Source organism: Staurois parvus, unplaced genomic scaffold (assembly GCF_062004578.1).
Source record: "Staurois parvus isolate SC_StPar_1 unplaced genomic scaffold, SC_StPar_1.0 ptg001051l, whole genome shotgun sequence".
Classification (NCBI taxonomy): Eukaryota; Metazoa; Chordata; class Amphibia; order Anura; family Ranidae; genus Staurois; species Staurois parvus.
The window spans coordinates 6,201,960-6,220,941 of NW_028318847.1; the positions used below are offsets into that span (position 1 = coordinate 6,201,960).

Here is an 18,982-nt window from a genome sequence, read left to right on the forward strand (position 1 = left end):
ACCGGCTCCACAAAATTCAGCCCCTTGTAATTCACCTTAACCAAAAATTTGCAGATGTCTATACTCCCAAGCAAAAAATCTGCGTTGATGAGTCCCTCATTAATTTTTCTGGCCACCTTGCATTCAAACAATTTCTCCCCAGCAAGCGTGCCAGATATGGGGTCAAGATGTAGAAGACCTGTGAGAGGACAACAGGCTATACTTATAAGTTTTGGATTTACAAGGGAAAAGATAGTCACATGGAGCCCCCCGGATGCCCAGACTACATGGGGAGCAATGACAAGATAGTTTGGGACTTGGTGTCATCCTTTTTCCATATGGGGTGCCACTTATACATGGACAATTTTTATTCAAGCGTGCCACTATTTACATATTTGTTCAGTCTTGGAACTGGCGCATGTGGCAAAGTGTGACCTAATGTGTGCCCACCATTAGAAGTGGGTGGATGCAGGGCGGTATATTCTAATGGTGGGCACACCACACGCTTTTTCTGGCAGAGATTTCTTCTCTTTTTTTCATTCAGTCCACAGGCTGCATACAAAAAAAAAACAAAACAAAAAAAAAAAGAACCTAGCATATATACCCAACAAGGACCAGCGATGTACTGGTACATCACTGGACTTTGAATGGTTATACCAGGATGATGCCTACTGCTGCAGGCATCATCCTGGTATCATTTTTATCAGCTGCAGGATTGCTTTTACAAGCAGCGGGAGACAATGCCTTCCCTGCTGCTTTCCACAGCCTTATCGGGCAGCCCCATGCCATCGGGGGAACCTGAGAATGCAGCCGGTGTTTCTGCCAGCTGACCATAGAGCTGATTGGAGACCAGAATTGTGCCGATCATCTCTATAGCCTAAGAAATCGGAAGCTATGAGCATTTCATCACATCAGTTTCGCAGGATATAAACCGCGCCATTTGTAAATTGGGAAAGTATCTGATCACACTGATCTTGGTTTGATTAGATAATGTAAGGGCAGAAGAGATATCTAGAGTCTGATAGAAAACCGATTTCTGAAAAAAGAATAAATGACAATGCCCATTGAAGTTATAGGGGATATTTGCATTCTCTGTGATAGCATTAAAAGTGAAAAAAGAAGACCGTGTTAAAATAGTTAAAAAAAATCTAAATAACTTAAAGAAAAAAAAAAGTACCCTCACCCCTCCCTGCGCATGCGCGCACCTGCGTTCGTGAGCTTTGACCCTATGCAAGTATGGAAACAGCAGTTGCACCATGCATGTGAGGTATCGCCACGATTGTCAGATCAAGGGCAGTAATTCTAATACTAGACCTCCTCTGTAAATCTAAAATGGTAGCTTGTAAAGGCTTTTAAAACTTTACCTATGGATATTAAAAACGTATGCAGTTTGTCGCCATTGCACGGGGCATGCACAGTTTTAAAGCATCTCATGTTTTGTATCTATGTACTCTGCATACCATCATCTTTTTTTATATTTTACCAAATAATTGGCCAATATATTGTGTTTTTGTGCATTAAAAGTTTTTTTTTTAAAAAATTGTGTTTGAAAAATCGCTGCGTAAGTACTATGTGACAATAAAAATTGCAGCACCTACCATTTTATTCACTAGGGTGTTTGCTTTAAAAATATATGTTTGGGGTTTAAATTAATTTCCTAGCAAAAAATGATTTTTTTCATGTGAACAAAAAGTGTAGCAGAATACATTTTGGTCTAAATTTATAACTAACTTTGAGTTTACTATATATTTTTTTTATAGCCGAAAGTAAAAAATATTGTTTTTCTTCAAAATTTTCGTATTTTTTTTTTTTTATAGCGCGAAAAATAAAAAGCGCACAGGTGATCAAATACCGCTAAAAGAAAGCTCTATTTGTGTGGAAAAAAGGACGTAAATTTCGTTTGGGTACAGCATTGCATGACCGCGCAATTATCAGTTGAATTACAGCAGGCCTGGTCATTAAGGGGGGAAAATCCTCTAGAGGGCAAGTGGTTAATTAATGGCTATGTAAAGATAAGGGGAAGGCAATGTTATGACAAGTGCATTAACCTACAATGCAGAATCCAACATAATTTCCCAAAGCTCCTTAACATTACAGTGGGAAAGAACGGGAAATGTGAGAGCTAAGATTTTTCAGCAAAGAAGAAATAAAAAATAAGCAGCATTGAGGGGGCGTGTCCAAGATGGCGACCGGAGCGGCCGCATAATCCGGAGCTCCGGCGCCGTATTCCGGAATCCGCTGCCATCCGTGCAGCAGCGGATCACAGTGGAGCAGCGGAGGGCCCTGGTATCATCCCGGATACCTGGGAGGTAGAATCCGGGCGATATTTCCGCCCTTCGTGGCGGCGGACGTTCGCGGCCTGGTGCGGCCGCGTGGGCCGGGGCTCCGGCACCTCCTATCCGCATCTGCTGCCATCCGGGCTGTGGGGGATCACCCGAGGACGTCTGCAGCGTCCTCTGCTTCACAGAGGCTGAGAGAGGGCCGTCGCTGAGTGTTGCTGCTCCCCACGGCGGCGGCGACGTTTGCGGCCTACGCCATCTGCCAGAGGCCTCCTTTCACCTGGACACAGTGAGTGGGGGGTACAGGCGGCATCCTGTCATTATGATCTCCCCACAGTGATTTGGGGAGTGGGCCTCACATTAATAACCCCAGAGCCCATCTCCTTCTCTATCTGTGGCCCTTGCTGGGCTCAGAGGCCTACTGGGGCCTTGATACTGCCCCGGGGGGTGTCTCCCTGCGGGGCCCTGAGCTCAGAATCGGAGGTCCTCTGTTTCCTGCTTCCCACCCATCCCTCTTGTGTCCTGAGCTGGGATCTGGCGCTATCATCCTGCCCCGGAGTGAAATTTTTGCTGGTTGCTGTGACTTATGTTCTATCTACCCTTTCAAGGCTTGCTGAATATTTTTACAATATAATGTTATTGCAGATGGGTTTGACAGCATCCATGTAACTACAACCCTGAACCTATATTGGGCGCTATAGGTCCCCTGGGGTTATAATCTCCATTCACTTTCCAATTTTCAGTTGATCACCCCCGGGAGATTCTTTTGTATGCCGTCCACCAAGAAAAAAAAGGGACAAGCTCAGAAGTCCCTCACGACATACCTCCTTAAGGCTCACGAGATTTGCAGCATGTCTCCAGTCAATGCAGAGCAAGCATCCCTGTCTGATCCCGCACGGGATACCACCGTTCCCTTATCGGCCTTGGTCAGCGAAAATACACAGCAACTCACAAAAGGGGACTTGGAGTCTTGCTTGGAATCTATGTACGCCAAACTAGCCGCCAAATTTCAATCAGAATTGCATAAAAGCACTAATGTTCTCTCTCAGGAAATAGCCACGCTGGGCTCTAGGACAGACCGCTTGGAAACCAAACACGATGAACTTAGCCTGGCCTATGGTGAACTTTCCAGAGAGCATGATCATTTACAAACGGCCTTTTCACAACTGCAGGCGCAGGTTGAGGATCTTGATAATCGCAATCGCAGGAATAATCTGCGAATCAGGGGAATCCCGGAGTCTATGTCGGATCTTTCATTAATTATAATCACGTTATTCAAGTCACTCCTTCCAGATCGTGACCCTGGATCTTTTGCTTGTGACCGTATCCACAGAGCCCTACGCCCTAAACCTCCTGCTGACAAGCCGCCTAGGGATATTATCTTGTGCATGAAGGATTTTCTGACCAAGGAAGAAATACTCAGAGCTGCTCGCAATACTCCAACGATCTCCTTTGAGGGCTCGGTTTTACAAATCTATCCTGATGTTTCCCCGGCCACGTTGGAGAGGCGTAGAAAAATGAAAGAAGTTACAACTGCCCTGTTCTCTGCTCGTATCCGCTACAAGTGGGGCTTCCCTTTTAAGCTGATAGTTCCACATAATGGGAGCACATATATCGCTACATCCCCTCCCGAAGGTAGAGCAATCTTGGCCAAATTAGGCTTGGCGGATGCCCCGTCTCCTCAACGCCCACCCTCCACCCCTCGTATCTCTCCCATTTGGCATACCCCTTCCCCACGGAGGGATAGAAGGAGAGTCAGACAAGAACCGGGTTGACAGGCCCATTCTCATTTGCCTAATACTCATTGTCTTGATAGTCTTTGGTCTGATCTATAGTTTTTTATGACTTTACTAAGATTTGGGACACAGGGATTTTGCTCTCTATTTCTTACATTGTCAGGTTGTATATTTCTGTGGTTGCTGCTGTGATATTTTTGCAATACTGAATATTTTGTGTGCCTTGCATTGATAACTGGACGAGTTAAGGTATGACAAGGGTCATTGGACCCTCCTAATTGCGCCCATTAATTCATGGTTGTACTACTCTTTGACACGTTACCCCACCCTGCCTCCTGACATGGCCGGAGGTGTCGCCGCCCGATTGCGGGGTGGCAGCTCTGTTTTCCATGTTCTAAGGAGACAGGGTTTGGGCCCATGTGGCCCCTTAATGTTTGACCTTTTTGTTTTATCAGGTATGACGACTTTTCTGCCTGATCCATGTTCTTCAGTTACCCTTTCAAATATAGAAGATATTAAAGCTTTTTCTCCATTGTTTTTCGTTTTCTCTTCTCTCAAAACTTTAGTGTATGAGGATGGTATTGTGTCGGTCTGTGGACATCACGACCCCTATGTTGGGGTCTGGAGGTCCCCTAGGCTGGATCTGCCACCTGTATGTCTGTCTGATGCAGACCTGCGGGTTTCTATGTCAAATAACTTTAGGGGATATCTTTGTAATGTGTACTTTTATGATGATAGTGGCAAGCTCTGTTTATTATGGCAATTCAATGTATTTCGCATAATGTCCAGGGTTTCAATTCGCCAAATAAGCGCAAAACAGCCTTTCTTCAATATAAAAGATTAGGAGCAAAAATCATCTTATTACAGGAAACGCATTTTGCAGCCGCAAAACACCCGACCTTTTTTCATAGATCCTATAGGCAGGGGTATTATACCCTACATTCCTCCAAGAGTAGGGGAGTGGCCATTTTTCTACATAACTCATTTCCCTTTGAGGTTCAACATGTGTATCGTGATCCAGACAGTAGGTTTATTATTCTTAAGGGCACCCTTTCAGGTCGAGAACTTACAATTGCTAATGTCTATGCACCAAATTCGGCACAGGCTACTTTTTTTTTTTAATTTTTTGGTGCACTGGATAAACTTTTGTCCCCCCATCTATTGGTGGGTGGGGATTTTAATCTGGTGGCAAATCCTCTTCTGGACCGTAGTTCCGCCTCGCACACTTCCCAAGCTTTCCCAAAATCCCTTACTAAGAAACTAGATGCCCTCCAGTTGGTGGATGCTTGGAGAGCGCACAACACGGGAGCCAGGGATTACACATTTTATTCCCACCCACATGACTCTTATGCTAGACTAGACTATATCTTTTGTACCCCTATACTGCTAGCTAATTCTAGGATAGCTAGTATTCATTTGAGCCCCTGGTCGGATCACAGTATTATGGCCTTATCTATCACGTTTGTGGGATTGGCACCTACTCCCTTTTCATGGAGACTTAATGATTCTATGCTAACTGATACTGACTCTCGCCAGGAGGTGGTTACATCTCTTAAGGAATACTTTCAATCTAATTCAACCCCTGATATTTCCCCAGCCACACTCTGGGTAGCCCACAAGGCGGTCCTACGGGGCCGACTTATCTCTATGGCTTCGGCCAGAAATAAAAAACGTTGGCAGCAGATACTACTTTTAACCCGAGAATTAGAAGCACACTATAGAAGCCATGTAGCTGATCCATCTTTACTCAATAAACAGCTATTGTCCCAAAAGCGCTTGGAACTGAATGCCCTACTTTCCCAAAAAACTGAAAAGGCCCTCCGCTGGTCGAGGGCCTCGTTCCTATTACATAGCAACTCAGCATCTACCATGTTTGCAAGGAAATTGAACCATTCTTTGCGCCCCCCACATGTGTATAAATTGCGTACTAATTCAGGTGCTATCTCATCTTTACCTCAGGAAGTTTTGGGTATTTTTGAAAATTTTTATTCTAAACTACTGGCTTCTCCACAGTCGGATTCTGTTTCTCTATCAGATTCATGGCTAGATTCTATACCCCTTCCTGCTCTCACACCTTCTCAGATTGCCTCTCTTAATGCCCCATGTACCTTAGAGGAAATAACATGTGCAATGGGAATGCTGAAACGCTCTACTGCGCCGGGTCCTGATGGATTTACTGCTGGCTATTATAAACATTTTACCTCTATATTGGCTCCATACTTGATAACACTATTTAATGATGTTTTACAGGGGGGTAAGTTCCCCGAGGAGATGTTGTTAGCTAACATGTCTTTAATACCCAAGCCACAGAAAGACCACTGTCTGCCACAAAACTATAGACCAATCTCAGTAATGAATAACGATCTGAAGATATTTAGCCGCATTTTGGCGAACAGGTTGGCTCCTATTATCTCCTCTTTGGTACCTCCAGACCAGTCGGGTTTTATTCCCGACAGATTTATTACTGATAACATTCGTCTCACTCTAAACGTTATTCAAGATGCCAATTTACATTCCAAAGAGGTTCTGTTGATGAGTTTAGACATAAACAAGGCCTTTGACAGTGTTCTTTGGCCCTACTTGTTCTCTTTGCTACAGAAAATGGGCTTCAATGATGGGTTTTTGGCAGGCATACATGCCCTATACGACTCTCCTAAAACAAGAATAAGGCTTCCTGGCTGTAACTCTGACTTTTTTACATTGGGTAGAGGTACCCGTCAAGGTTGTCCTCTTTCACCCCTTTTGTTTGCGCTGGTGTTGGAACCTTTGGCATTGGCGATCAAATCACATTCGGATATTTCTGGCTATTCGTTATTAGTTTCACATTTTAAGTTGAGCATGTATGCTGATGATGTTATGCTTTTTATTACTAACCCGTTGACTTCTTTGCCTAATTTGTGTGTCGTATTGAATGATTTTGCTAAAGTGTCAGGTCTCACCGTTAATTTTACCAAATCGATAATTATGCCTGTTAATGTTCCTGACTCCCTAAGTGCATCTCTCCGTAGTTCTTTTCCATTTCGCTGGGTCAAGGACAGGATATCCTATTTGGGGATTAATCTTGCTCCCAGATACTCGGATATGTTTGCGGCTAATTATCCACCATGTGTATCACGTCTCTCTACTCTACTGAAGATTTGGCACGGTTATCATATCTCCTTTCTGGGTAGAGTCACGGCGGTTAAAATGAATATTTTGCCCAAACTGCTTTATCTTTTTAGGGCACTTCCAGTTCCAGTTTCAAAAACGTTTTTGGATCATTTTCAGCGGATTATTAACAATTTTATTTGGGGAAATAAGCATCCACGTTTTGCCTCATCCATTTTGTATCGTTCACAACGGACGGGAGGTCTTGGTCTTCCTAACTTTTGGCTATATTACCTCTCGGCTCGTTTTGCGCAATTATCACAATGGGCTACTATTAACTCTCAAATCCCGTGGATCAAGTTTGAGTCTCAGTCGATACGTCCTTTTTATTTACCGGGAATTTTATGGTCTAAAATCTCCCCCCGATCGCTTACTTTTCATAACTCTATAGTGACCCACTCACTGACACTTTGGTCCAAATACAAGGCTACGCTGAGTTTAGTCTCTCATATTCCCCCAGGTGTTTCATTTTTTGGTGATCCTACTTTTGTTGTAGCCTTTTCTTCCCCTCACATGTTTCGTTGGTGGTATGATCGATCCTTTGTCAGATTATCTGACTTCCAAAGAGGAGGATCTTATATTACCTTCGATATGCTGCGCGTGCTATTTGATGTTCCTCTTCGTGAGTACCTTCGTTATAGACAGATTAGGCACTTTTTCAATGCACAATTTGGCCTTACCCCGTCTTCTCCGATCTCTTTTTTTGAACGTATCAGCCGTGACTCTCCTAGAGGTAAGGGTCTTATTTCAGATCTTTATCACCAATTTTTGATCTGTCTTTTTCATGCTCCCCCTATGTACAGGCAGAGGTGGGAGGAGGATTGTGGTATCACTTTTTCGGATGAGGATTGGGACTCCATGGTGGATAATATATGCAAGAGCTCTAGATCTCTTTCGGTTCGTGAGACGGTCCTTAAAGTTTTAACCAGATGGTATTATACTCCGTCCAGACTACATACAATGTTTCCACAAACATCCCCTTTATGTTTCCGGGGCTGTGGCCGCACAGGCACTTTGGTCCATATGTTTTGGGATTGCCCGAACATATCTTTGATCTGGCGTAAGATATCTGAGGTGGCTACCTCACTATCGGGCAACCCGATGCAGTTGTCCATACAGACCTGTTTATTGGGGGTTCATATCCCAGGGGTCCCTGATGCCACTCTGAGATTGCTACACACATTATGTATTGCCACTTTATGGTCCATTGCCCTGCATTGGCGGTCTAAGGTTGTACCCTTGGACTCCGTTTTACACAGAATTGACGCTGTAATGCTTATGGAACGTATTCATTATACACTACTGGATAAGATGCACTTATACGATAAAAAATGGGAGTCATGGAAGGATTGTAGACATTTATTGCATGATTGACAACATCCTCGGTAAGGAATGGCTGACATATATTGTTGATAGATGTATCACTCAATCTATTTTATCATTCATGTATCTCATGCACTTATAACTTTCTTTCTTCCTCTATCTTCTTTTTTATGTTAATATACTTTTATGTATTGTACATTTCAAATGTGCCATATTTTTGTTGACAATATCACTTTCATACTGTGCTGTTGTTTTACTGTCTACTTATGTACAATAAAATCGTTTGTAAACAAAAAAAAAAAATAAGCAGCATTTTTTCAGTTTCTTTTTAGACTAATGCGATGTGACTGGGAACATGTAACAAATATAAAATGGTTATTCCAATTTGGCTGCAAAATTTGAAAAATGCTTTTTAAGTACCTTCCACTTAATACCAGCTACACTTTACCTTAATAGCCTCCTAGCTGATTTCTACTAATATTATGTTTTTCTTGTGTTTCCATAGCCATTATGCCACATTGAAGTAATCCATTGGACTTGGAAGAGTGTGGAGTGTGGCCACAATGTGGAGGAGCCTAATACTTTTTAGCTCTGTGATCCTGTGTTTTGCTGGAATCAGGTGTAATGCATTATCAAACCATGCGCTAAGCCTGCTACCACCTGAGCAGTGTCAAAAACAGTGCTTGGTTCATGTGGCCCCAGGTATGGTGTTTTTATTGACAGCCATTGATTCCCTCCTATTGCTAGTTTTTATGTCCCTAAAGTAGAATTCCAGGTTTACTTTTATTTTAAATAGTTTGCCTGGGCCAAGCTGATCCAAAAAAACATTTCCCACTAACTGATGCAGCCGCTGTGTGTGCTATACTATACTGTAGTAGTGTCAGCTACATACAGAAAGCGGTGCCATGTTCTGGCATCAGTACGGGTGACTTGGTGTCTGCTGCTGGAATAAATCAAGTGGGCCTGAATGGTTCTCAGCCATTCAGGAGAAGCCTTTATTTTTTTTATTAATGAATACTTTCTCTGATTGGCAGAGGTTGAGAAGTGGGAAGATGACATCATGATATCCACCTCAGTCAAAGGAAGCCTCGTTTTCATTCTGAACATGCAGGCCGACTTGATTTTGTTCTGGCAGCAGACGGGAAGTCGCCTTTACTGCTCCGATGCACAGCCCTGCCTACTGAATATAGCTGATTCTACTACAGTTAAGTAGAGCCTCCTCTTCACTCAGTAATGGAAATTGTTTGGGTCAGCTGGTGCCCAAACAAACTATTTAAATTCAAAGTAAATCTGGAATTCAGTTTAAAATACAACTCAGTAGGAATTATACAGTATATATCATATTTGTTTTAGATAACCAAAAACATTTTCTGTTAAAATCAAATGTTTTTTGTATTCTTGTGAAGAACTGTGTGCACAGATTTATCACTACCTGTCTTCAGCAATACTCTCTTTTGAAAATGCTGGTTCCCAGGCTGTCATGCTGATAACTTGTAATAACTTATACTTGATACAGTGACTCAAAGCCATTGACCAGGAACAGATATGTAGATTCTAGCTTGGCTACATACTTGTGCCAGGTATTGAAGCTAGAACCATCATGTTCAGGAGGGGGTCAGCAAAGGCAGCCCATACAGAATGAAGACAGACTCACGTGCTACTATGTTTTGTTTGCCAGCTTGTTCACAGGACATATATAAACCCTGGAGTAGAGTAGGATATCTCAGCATAGCTTTGCATTCTACAGAATATGTGTCTTAATCATACAGGGGTTCAAAGGCAATAGTTAGACTACAGGTTAACAGAAAACCTCTAACTTGTGTTGCAAAATTGACAAGAATATTTTCATGGATATACAGGCGTACCTCGGTTTAACGTAATTTTCGGTTTACGAATGAAAATCCATTGAAAATAATGCCTCGGTTTACAAATTGTTTTTCGCAATACGAACGGATTAATTGGTTTTCAATGCATTTACTACATTTTTTTAAATCATGTCCCTGTACAGTACTATGCTTTTAAAAAGCACTTTATAAAGAGTTTTTTGAACAGATAAGACTTTTTTTTACTTTTTTCTGACCTTCGGAACGGATTAATGGGTTTTTAGTGCATTTACAAATTTATTTTTAATCATGTCTCTTAAATTCTTGTCCAAGGGACTAAATTGGGGTATCAATCCACTTGTCCCTCATGACAATCTACTTTTCCAGATAAAAATAAATACATTTTAACGAAAACCGTATTTAAATCTGAGGTGCTTTTAGAATCAAAAGGGGCTTTATGGCGACTTAAACGTTTAATATTTTTAACATTGACCTGTTTATCTCCTCCTCCCCTCCCTGCCTGTCTCCAGCACCGCACCCGGGCACTAGCAAGGAGGAGAGAGAGACCTTGCAGTATGATAAGCATTGATTGGCTGCTCATCAGGAAAGGGGAGTGTTGGGCTTATCCTTTATCCCTTTCGCTGCCACAGCTGTTTTTTTTCACAAGTTTAAAAAATAATTTTTAGGTTTGAAGATTACACAAAACCCCCAATCATTATATATTTTATGAAAGCAGAGACCCTAGAGCATAAAATAGCAAAATTTCAGTAAAAAATACGCTTAAGTAAATTTTAGACCACAAAAAAAAGCAATAAATTGCCCTATTTTTTTTGTAAAATATAAAAGATGAGGTTGCGCCGAGTAAATGGATATCCAACATGTCAAACCTTTATATTTGTGCACACTCATGAAATGGCAACGAACTTCAGCACCCTATATTTTCTATAGGCGACACTTTTTAAAGTCCCTTAGAGGTTATCAGTATAGAGTTACGGAGGAGGTCTGGTGCTAGAATTATTGCTCTCATTCTGGCATGTGCAGCGTTAGATAACGTGTATCGCAATTGACGTTTTCATGCGTAGGCACCACAACGTGTGCTTTTACGTTTGTATATGTGGGGGCTCAAATTTATTTTTTGCAATTTAAAAAAACAACTTTTTTTTCCATCACATAGTCCCCTATGTGATGATTTATGGTGACCGGTTCCCTTTATTGAGACATCCAAGGTCTAAAAGACCCTGCATGTCTCCTCTGTACTCCACTGAATGTAATGCAGTGCACATTGCACCGTATTACATTCTTTCCCAGCCTCAATGGCCAGGAAATCTTTCCACAGGTACTCAGAAGTGACATCATAATGACAGTTCCGGATTAGGACAGGAAGGGAAGGGGAGTGGACGTGTCTGCTCTCCTCTAGTCGACAGCAGTGAACCGGTCCCAGGCCTGCAGATGGACAAGCGGAGCCCAGGACACATTGTGGGTGGGGGGGGAGGTTCACATGGGGGGGTGGAGGCTGGAACTGTAGGCTGTGTGAAAGCAATTGGGTAGCAGCACAGCGTCCCAAATGCTTTCACCTGAACTACGGGTGATATAAATTCAACATCCCTGTACCACACTATGGTGTTTATTTTTTGAAAGTATTGTGTTGTAAAGATTGATGTTTGATAAGAATATAGGCAAGAGAAGTGAAGAAGTCCCGAGTCACTGGTGATATTACATGCATGTTGTCACACACGCATGTGAACACCGTATAGGATACTTAAGTGATATTATAGAAGGTATTGCGAAAATTGAGTTTTCATTTTTTTCTTTGGTGGTGGGGAGAGGATACACAGGAGACAAGAGGATAAATAAGGAAGACATTTGGAGTGATTATGCTCTATTGGATCCATTTACTCCTATATGGGTAACAGTCTGGGAGATTAAACTTGGGATATACTTACTTTTTGAGGAATTGAAGTGACCGCTCTTCTGTATTAGAAGTGCTGGACAACCTAAATTTAATGAGATTGTCATGGATACACAGTAATGTACAGTGAAGGAAATAAGTATTTGATCCCTTGCTGATTTTGAATGTTTGCCCACTCACAAAGAAATGATCAGTCTAAAAATCGAATGGTAGGTGTATTGTAACACTGAGAGATAGAATAGAAACACAAAATTCTAAAGAAATACATGTCTAACAAATTGTGCACTGATTTGCCTGTTCATGAAATAAGTATTTTGGCCCCCGTCGTTCAGCAGGATTTCTGGCTACCATGTGTCTTTCATACAGGTAATTAGCTGAGATTAGAAGCAGTCTCTTAAAGGGAGTGCTGTTAATCTCATTTTGTTACCTGTATAAAAGACACCTGTCCACAGGTGTTTGAAGGAGATGGAATGCTGCCTATGACCCCAAGAACACCATCCCAACAGTCAAACATGGTGTTGGAAACATTCAGCTTTGGGGGTGTTTTTCTGCTAAGGAGACAGGACAACTGCACCGCATCAAAGGGACGATGGACGGGGCAATGTACCATCAAATCTAGGGTGAGAACCTTCTTCCCTCAGCCAGGTCATTGAAAATGGGTCGTGGATGGGTGTTCCAGCATGACAATGACCCAAAACACACGGCCAAGGCAACAAAGGAGTGGCTCAAGAAGAAGCACATTAAGGTCCTGGAGTGGCCTAGCCAGTCTCCAGACCTTAATCAGTTTGAAAATCTGTGGCGGGAGCTGAAAGTTCAAGTTGCCAAACATCACCCACCAAACCTTAATGACTTGGAGAGGATCTGCCAAAAGGATTGGGCCAAAATCCCTCCTGAGATGTGCGCAAACCTGGTGGCCAATTACAGGAAACGTCTGACCTCTGTGATTGCCAACAAGGGATTTGCCACCAAGTACTAAGTCATGTTTTGTGAAGGGGATCAAATACTTATTTCCCTCATGAACATGCAAATCAGTGCATAATTTGTTAGACATGCATTTCTTTTGAATTTTTTGTTGCTATTCTGTCTTAGTGTTACAATACACCTACCATTCGATTTTTAGACCGATCATTATTTTGTGAGTGGGCAAAACATTAAAAATCAGCAGGGGATCAAATACTTAGTTCCTTCACTGTATACAGTCAGTTCCATAAATATTGGGACATCGACGCAATTCTAACATTTTTGGCTCTATACACCACCACAATGGATTTGAAATGAAACAAACAAGATGTGCTTTAACTGCAGACACTCAGCTTTAATTTGAGGGTATTTACATCCAAATCAGGTGAACTGTGTAGGAATTACAACAGTTTGCATATGTGCCTCCCACTTGTTAAGGGACCAAAAGTAATGGGACAGAATAATAATCATAAATCAAACTTTCACTTTTTAATACTTGGTTGCAAATCCTTTGCAGTCAATTACAGCCTGAAGTCTGGAATGCATAGACATCACCAGACACTGGGTTTCATCCCTGGTGATGCTCTGCCAGGCCTCTACTGCAACTGTCTTCAGTTCCTGCTTGTTCTTGGGGCATTTTCCCTTCAGTTTTGTCTTCAGCAAGTGAAATGCATGCTCAATCGGATTCAGGTCAGGTGATTGACTTGGCCATTGCATAACATTCCACTTCTTTCCCTTAAAAAACTCTTTGGTTGCTTTTGCAGTATGCTTTGGGTCATTGTCCATCTGCACTGTGAAGCGGCGTCCAATGAGTTGTGAAGCATTTGGCTAAATATGAGCAGATAATATTGCCCGAAACACTTCAGAATTCATCCTGCTGCTTTTGTCAGCAGTCACATCATCAATAAATACAAGAGAACCAGTTCCATTGGCAGCCATACATGCTCACGCCATGACACTACCACCACCATGCTTCACTGATGAGGTGGCATGCTTAGGATCATGAGCAGTTCCTTTCCTTCTCCATACTCTTCTCTTCCCATCACTCTGGTACAAGTTGATCTTGGTCTCATCTGTCCATCGGATGTTCCAGAACTGTGAAGGCTTTTTTAATGTCGTTTGGCAAACTCTAATCTGGTCTTCCTGTTTTTGAGGCTCACCAATGGTTTCCATCTTGTGGTGAACCCTCTGTATTCACTCTGGTGAAGTCTTCTCTTGATTGTTGACTTTGACAAACATACACCTACCTCCTGGAGAGTGTTCTTGATCTGGCCAACTGTTGTGAAGGGACTTTTGGTCCCTTAACAAGTGGGAGGCACATATGCAAACTGTTGTAATTCCTACACTGTTCACCTGATTTGGATGTAAATACCCTCAAATTAAAGCTGACAGTCTGCAGTTAAAGCACATCTTGTTCCATTGTGGTGGTGTATAGAGCCAAAAATTTTAGAATTGTGTTGATGTCCCAATATTTATGGACCTGACTGTATGTTGGGCTTTGGGATACATTATCGGTATGCAGTATTGAGGGGACAGTTGTGTGACTGCATATTACATGAAACATAAAGAGAAGGGAAAGTAATTATAAAATAAAAGAAATGTCTGCTCAAGTAGAGGAGAAATCTAGCAAATGCTTTGGGATTAAAATGTTGGGGTAGTTTTTGCATTCCTTTTTCTTATATTTAAACTAATATTGGGTGCAATTTTATTTCAGATGACATTCACAATTGCAGCAGACCACTAGTATACCGATACTGGTGTGTCCTAAGGCATTGCATCTATGTGTGCAGGGAAACTGAAGCAAAGCATATCAAAGTGGAACCTTTTAGTAAGTGTAAATTCAATGTAGTAATGTAAAAAAAAAACTAAAGTAGGAGTGTTCTCTATAGAAAACAGATGTATGATTTTTCTTTTATGTTACATTTACTTTGATTTGTTTGCATTTACCCCTTTTATTTACTCCCTATGCATTACAGTGTTCTCAATGCAATTGCATGCTGTGCTGCATTTTGTAAAAGAATGGTTACAGGGTGTAACATGCGGGGATGATTAGCTCTAGTGGTAGATGCATTTGCAAGTGAGTTCACGCCAGTCATAATCTATTTTTCATGGCTTGGTAGCCCACTTTTATTAAAGGAAAAAATGGAAAGTCCAAAACACAATGTTTCCCACACAGGGGTTCTTCTCCAGCAAAATATACATAATGGGAATTAAAATGTTAGCCCAACTGACTACTCATCAGCAGCACTGCTGCTATAGTTTCTATAATTACTGGTCCTTCTTACCACCAGCTCTTTCAGGCACACAGCTTAGAGCCACACAGGACTCCTCTGGCCAAGTCCTCAGGCCATTAACTCAGACACACACAGCTCCTCAGGCTGTTAACTGTCTCTTGGAGACTTTCATACTCCGGCTGCCACCTGCCGTCCCTCTGACTCCTGTAAGAGACCTCCTGTCTCTTTTGGGTGGAGCCCTGAGGTATTCCTAAACCTCCATTATAAGGCCTGTGTGCACCTGGGCACACACTCTGCTGTTCCTCCACAATACCCAGACACTGGGTTGGAGATTCCGTCCCGCCCAAGACACTATGGAATCTCCAAACTACAGAACCGCTTCCAGGAGTAACAAAACCTGGAGAAAGCTGCAAAAGCAGTCTTCTCCACTCAACAGCTATACTCCGTAGTCCTGCACTCAGCCAATGTGCACACCCTGTGTCCTTTTACTGACAAATTTCACAGTGACAGAATCTTGTCCTGTCACACATCCTCCCCCCTTGTTTCGACCCAGTAGGGGGCGGAGCACAACAGCTCAATTTCTTGATTGGGGCACCTCTGTGCTAGCTGTCAGCCACGTAGGCCCAATCGTTTTTTTTCGGGTGCGTTTCCAGGCACGCCCTAGCCTGAATCTCAGCAGTGTCCTACTTTTTCTATCCTCAGCCTAGCTGTTGGGTTCCAGGACTTAACAGTCTTTTTGCGAGGTCCTCTGCCTTTTCTATCACCTCTCCCCCAACTCCCTGTACTGAAGGTGTAGGAATCTGCCTTTGCTTAATGAAGAATTACTTTTTTCCTCATTTACACCAGTTCTAACCAACACTCTCAACCAACACAGTCTTTTAGGTCCAACAACATTTTTGTGCTTGCCCTAGACAACCAAATTACCAGAGATCAACCACTGTTTATCATGCTCATTTACCAATGAATTGTTCATCTCCATATCATCAATACCATCATTTATAGTATCCTCCAACAATAAATCACCTTGTCCACAATTACAGTAGGGAAGCCTTCTTGTTGGTGGGACTTTTATGACACACATTAGACAAAAAAGTTTTCTAACAAATGACAATTTAAAAGAGAACCGTAGTTTATTTATACAATCTTATAAGAGACATATAGTTACAAAGTATTGCGGTATCACCAGACGTGATTATACAATGAATAGGCAGAGATGAGTCATGCATGTATTTGCACTTAACACCTTTCGAGACCAATCATAATCTCTTCAGAAGTGCTCAGAAAACAAGACGCCTATAATAAACATATCGATATACATCTCAGATCGTACAAGGATACAACAGACAATATAATTACATTCATATTTATACACTTACACGGTCCACGTTGTCCACAATTACCAACACTGTCAGTTGTTTCTCTTTCAGTGTTTGCTGGGGCCAAGTCCAAGGGGGGAACCACACAAAGGTGAGCAAATATCCCTTGCAAAACCTTTGCAAGGCTTCACTTTGCCTGTTGGCTAAAGCTCCTTGGGCAGTTGGGCTAACAACTGACACTGATCAATACATAAACCATTTGTTAATACTTTATTTCCCACTGGTTTATTAGGTATACCATCACAGTCACTAAACCCATTGTTAGTAGTACCAATCCTTGACAGATCACACTTTTTGTATTTCAGTGGTTTTTATTAACTTTTGTAAACAATTTAACAGGAAGGATTACAGCAAAAGTTTTTTGCACACGTTTAAGAAATCATTTAAGGTCTGAAGATAAAAAAAAAACTTCAAAACATTATATTTTTTCTGAAATCGGAGACCCTAGAGAATAAAATAGCAGTAATTCCAATTTTTTTATGTCACATGATATCACAAAGGTCTAGGAAATGCAACATTTCAGTAAAAAATACACTTAAGTTAATTTTAGGGCACAAAAAGCAATAAATTATCCCAATTTTTTGTAAAATATAAAAGACGAGGTTGCATCGAGTAAATAGATATTCAACATGTGTAGTATCTCCCCCCCTCGCTGTTGATGTATCTTATCTGTAGCCTTTTTTTTTTTTCTTTTCTCAATCCCTTCTAACATTCTGCTTAAACTTTGTAATTTGTAATAGTACTGTTTGGACTTTGAAGAAGGGGACATACCCCGAAAGCTTGTCCTCAAAATTGTATGTTAGTGCAAATAAAAAAAGTATCACGGACAGTACTCAATTGTTTCTGTTGCAAATGCACTAATACGGCTACAATCACCTCAAGTAAAAATAAGAAAAAAGTTTTACTTAACATTCCTTTTTTTATCACATAGGGGGCAAAAAGTCCCCTATGTGATGATTTTTGGTGACAGGTTCTTTTTTTTGAGAAACTTAAAGTCTAAAAGACCCCCACTGTAAGTGGCAGCACACAGAGTCTGACATACGTCCTGCACACCACTTCTGGTGATGCGAACTCTGGCGTGTACACCAGAGCTTTTCCTCGTTCACCTCACCAGACCCAGAGTTTCTACCTATTTAGGAGTCTGGTCTGTCTCTACAGTCTGGCCACCCATGCGGCATTGCTTTCACAAGGTACCATCAAGCTGCCGATTGAATACCCAATATATATGAGCGCCTGTAATCATTTTTCCTATATTATAGTTACAATTGTTCTCATTATTGCTTGAATAAAGTGGACTTTATTTTGGACATAACACTGCCCCGGGACCCTTTTTCCAGGTCACAAAAGATTGGTCATATGATGTGGTCTATGACACTCATTTTCTTTAACCAGTTGGTTACAGACTGATGCCACATTAGTCCCCAATAGGAGAGGTCACTTATTGGGCATAAGCTAGCATTTAGTATTCCCTAAAATAACTCTGTGCTCTGGTGTTTGACATCATTTATTATGCGTTAGAACACATGCAAACATATCATGCAAGGGGCTCAGTTCGGGTTAAAAGAATTGCAAGCTCAGAGGTAAAAGTTCATGTACATTTGTGTGGAAGACATTTCTGTTCACCTGTGGGAAAAGTGGACTATACAATTGTGCAATAATTACTTCAGCCATTTCTAGTGTGTGTTGAACTCCTAGATGCTATCCGTTTGATGATGATCATTTGCAGAATATAAAATTTGTAAGGAGTTCAAGTAAAGCACTCACCAACCACTTATTAGACCAGACATTGGGGTTGATTTACTAAAGGCAGATAGGCAGTGCACTGCAAGTGCAGTTGCTCTAGATCTGAGGGGAACATGCAAGGAAAATTAAAAAACAGCATTTTTGCTTGCACATGATTGGATGAAAGAAATCAGCAGAGACTCTCCTCATTTCAGAACTTCCCCTCGGATATAAAGCAGCTACACTTGCAGTGCACAGTATATTTACCTTTAGTAAATCAACCCCATGGTTTTCTGTAAGAAATTCAAATAGTTGTTTGCAAGGGTATATATTACAGGCTCCATATTGTGTATATATATATTTAGTTTGGCATGCCTATAAGAGCATAGCAGTGCTGTGTGTATATATTGTATAAAGCCTCTGGCTCAAGCCAAAAGCCAAAGGAGATTTGCTTTACAAAAATATAAAAATGCATAATACATAAGCTACACTGT

The 18,982-nt window shown here is 41.6% G+C and overlaps 1 protein-coding gene across 4 annotated transcripts in view; it reads left to right on the top strand.

Moving 5' to 3' along the window:
- Positions 1–18,982, top strand: part of LOC149440882 (uncharacterized) — a 117,283-nt gene that overhangs the window by 91,249 nt on the left and 7,052 nt on the right. For all 4 annotated transcript variants that reach the window (XM_089658109.1, XM_089658108.1, XM_089658111.1 and 1 more), the window contains 2 exons: positions 8,970–9,166; positions 14,871–14,984. In XM_089658109.1, coding sequence (XP_089514235.1) covers positions 9,028–9,166; positions 14,871–14,984 — 253 coding nt within the window. In that variant the 5' untranslated portion in view covers positions 8,970–9,027. The remainder of the gene's footprint in view (positions 1–8,969; positions 9,167–14,870; positions 14,985–18,982) is intronic.